Genomic DNA, 3,593 nt, shown 5'->3' with positions numbered 1-3,593 from the left:
CCACCTGGGTGATCTTGATGCAGCTCCTGCCCTCCTGGGGCTCCCATTCTAGAAACCAAAAAAGAATTAAAAGCAAACAAACACATTTACTCAGTGGTGGCACATGCTGGAGAGAGGAAGGAAAGTAGAGAGAGATTCTCTGATTGTTAAAGAAACTAGTTCCTTGCACTAACAGCTGTCATGTCTTTTTTTTCAGTTTGTCATTTGCCTTCTAGCTACTTTCAGTGACATCTATGCATTTTGGTCAGTGCAGAAATATTTTTATGCAGTCAAATTTATGAATCTTTCCCTTTATGGTTTTCATGCTTGAAAAGCTTTTTTCCTTCCCTGTGTCATCACAGCATGTGTGCAGGTTTTCCTCTAGTGTCTCATGAATTGACTTATTTCGCTTAGGTTTTTAATCCATCTGGAACTGTTTTCAGCGTAGAGAGCAAGGAAAGGATCCAGCTAAATTGCTGAGCCAGTTGGCCCATGACCACTCATTAAATAATCCATTTTCCCCTTGAGGATTTAAAATGGTGTCTATGACAGCTGGGCATGGTGTTGCATGCCTGTAATCCTAGCGCTCAGGAGGCTGAAGCAGGAGGATCACTGTGAGTTCGAGGCCAGTCCGAACTACACAGCAAGACCCTGTCTCAAAATATCAATCAATAAATGGCATCTATGAAATATTTTCTCTTGTGTATTTAGGACTGCTTTTGCGCTGTCTGTCCTTAGCAGCCACATCAGCCATCTACATCATGATAGCTATTTGTTTATTTTGCAGTACCGGGGATTAAACCCAGTGCTTTCACACTGAGCTTTATCCCAGCCTGCCTTTCTCTCTCTCTCTCTTTCTTTCTTTCTTTCTTTCTTTCTTTCTTTGGGGGGGAGCTCAGCCCACCAGGGGGCAGGGCTGCCTGGCATGTGGTGCTGGGGGATTGAACTGCAGTCCCTGATGCTTTAGCTAAGCTTGTTCTAAGTAGGTGCTTTAGACCACTGAACCATCTCACCAGCCCCCCTTTATTTATTGTACTTTTTTTTTTTTTTATTTTGAGACAGGGTCTTCCTAAGTAGATAAATTGCCCAGGCTGGACTCACACTTGTGACTGTCCTGCCTCAGCCTCCCAGAGTGTTTGACTTACAGGTGGCTGCCACCATGCCCAGCTGTGTATTTGTTTTCGATATTAGGCCAAGTTGACACTTTGGACACATTCACTTTCCTGGGCCTCAGTTTCCTCTATAAAAATATTTGGGTTGAAATCTTATGGGAAGAAAGCGCATGCCGGGCAGAGGGAAGAACACAGGCACAGCCCCAAGGCAGGGCCTTAGTGTGCCCCGGTGTCCATCGGAGGAAGGGCGGCGTTTCTAGAGGGGACAGCCTGAGGAGAGTGGAATGGCTGCCCAAGGCGAGTGGTTCGGTTGTCATCTTGAGGGCACCAGAGAGTTACAGCATGGTCAGGAGGGAAGGTGGTGCCCGCTGGCCCGCTGACCCCGCCCCTGTTCCCACAGTCAATGGAGTCCCAGGTGGAGGAGTGGTACCGCGAGGTGGGAGAGTTGCAGGCGCAGACGGCGGCGCTGCCGCTGGAGCCGGCGAGCAAGGAGCTGGTGGGCGAGCGGCAGAACGCGGTGGGCGAGCGCCTGGTGCGCCTGCTCGAGCCGCTGCAGGAGCGCCGCCGCCTGCTGCTAGCCTCCAAGGAGCTGCACCAGGTGGCGCACGACCTGGACGACGAGCTGGTGAGGCGCGCGGGGGCGCTGGGGCGGGGCTGGGACGGCGGGGGCGGGGCTAGGATAACCAGGGGTGGGCGGGACAGACGGTGAAGGGGTTGGAAGGGTCGCTCAATCTTTCCCTTTGTCTTCAATCTCCTATATGCATTTACTCCTTTTTTAATTTTCTTTCTTTTTTTAAAATTCAGGAATCAGAGATTGAGTCTAGGTTCTTTGCACTGAACTACAGCCCTAGCCCCACACACCCACATTTGTTTTTGACACGGGATCTCCTTAGGTTGCCTAATTGTCCAGTCTGGGCTCAAACACACATTCCTCCTGCCTCAGCCTCTCTTACAAGCCTCTGCTCATTTACGCCGGCCTCATTTATTTACTGCCGATCGCTCATTGATGAGGTGACTTCGCTCACCTCCTGATTTGCTCATTCTTTCATCCACTCCCTCACTGGTTCACTTTCCCAGTTGTTCTGGGTCCCACTCTGTGCTTGGATGATACTGGGAGCCACAAGTGACCAAAGCAGACTGCTGCTGCTGCTGCCCCCAGAGGGGCAGCAACCAAAGGGGGAAGCAGATCTGTCCCAGTCAGTGACAACCCTGGGAGGTCAGCACCATGGTGGTGCGCTGAGGGGCCTTAGCGGTCCAGAGAGGTTATCTGAGCCAAGACCAGAGGAACAATACAAATGAGAGAGAGGGGGAAGGGAATTCCCAGAACCTGGACCTCCATGTGCCTAAGCCTGCCCCCAAAGCAAAAGGGAAACAGAGCCCGTCCATAGAGGAGACTAGAGATGGGTCTGTGTGGGCCCTTAGGAAGGGTACCAGATGCCCTGTGAAGGGCCTGAAGGTTAGCTGGGATGCAGTGGTCCTTGGGTGCATTCTCCCCTTGACCTGATCCCTGGCTTCTCTCAGGCATGGGTTCAGGAGCGGCTGCCACTGGCCATGCAGACAGAGCGAGGCAGCAGTTTGCAGGCTGTCCAGCAGCATATCAAGAAGAACCAGGTGAGTTGAGCCAGGGTGGGAGCCAGAGGGGGATGTGTTTGGATACAAGCACTAGAAAACAATGGCGAAAGTGGTTAAAAGCATGCGAGGAATCCATTGGCTCTTGTCATTGAAAAGATTATGGACAGCAGATAGATATATCCAGGTGCTTTAGATATTCCATGACTCTCTTGATCTCTTGATGTGTGTGTGTGTGTGTGTGTGTGTGTGTGTGTGTGTGTGTGTGTGTGGTTCATTCTCCAACAGATTCAGGTTTGCATCCTTCCAACAAAGCCAAAGAGAATGTCTCACTCAGAAATTTCGACAGTAGTCCCAGGAGTAGTGCTTAGTGCCTGGCTGGAGTCACATTCTCAGTGCTGAGCTAATCATAATGCCCAGGGCTTTGGACTGTTCTTAGCCTGGCGGGGGGTTGGGGCCTCCCCTGGGACTTCTGCTGGACTTGCTGGGGACATAATTGCCTGCGCTGAGACAGAGGCAAGGGCTCCCCAGAGGACAACCAGGGTCCTGAGACAGTGAATGCTATGGGACAACAGAAAGAACAACAAACAAAACATCAAAGCACCCTTAGGGCCTATAGTGCCAACTACTTGGGAGGTGGAAGCAGGAGGACTACAAATCTGAGGCCAATGTGGAGAATTTAAAACAATCAAAAAGGACTGGCCAAATAGCTCAGTGGATTAAAGTGCCTGCAAGCAGGCACAGGGGCCTGGGGTTCAATCCCCAGGCCTGCGGTCTGGCCCACACGCCCCCCCAGGGCCCACTGAGGCGGCAATTGAGACTGGGCATGGTGGTGCTTGCCTGTAATCCCAGCTCTTGGGAGGCTGTAAACAGGTGGATCACTATGAGTCTGATTTAGTAGTGAGACCCTGAACACCCTGTAGACCCTTCCCT

General features: G+C 51.5%; 1 protein-coding gene across 3 annotated transcripts in view; it reads left to right on the top strand.

The window, feature by feature from the left end:
• The window catches only part of Sptbn4 (spectrin beta, non-erythrocytic 4), an 84,459-nt gene that overhangs the window by 65,816 nt on the left and 15,050 nt on the right, over positions 1-3,593 (top strand). For all 3 annotated transcript variants that reach the window (XM_004647983.1, XM_004647984.3, XM_023708250.1), the window contains 2 exons: positions 1,492-1,716; positions 2,613-2,702. In XM_004647983.1, the coding sequence (XP_004648040.1) occupies positions 1,492-1,716; positions 2,613-2,702 (315 nt within the window). The remainder of the gene's footprint in view (positions 1-1,491; positions 1,717-2,612; positions 2,703-3,593) is intronic.

Source organism: Octodon degus, unplaced genomic scaffold (assembly GCF_000260255.1).
Source record: "Octodon degus isolate 3935 unplaced genomic scaffold, OctDeg1.0 scaffold00344, whole genome shotgun sequence".
Lineage (NCBI taxonomy): Eukaryota > Metazoa > Chordata > Mammalia > Rodentia > Octodontidae > Octodon > Octodon degus.
This window is presented reverse-complemented; position numbering and strand designations above follow the sequence as displayed.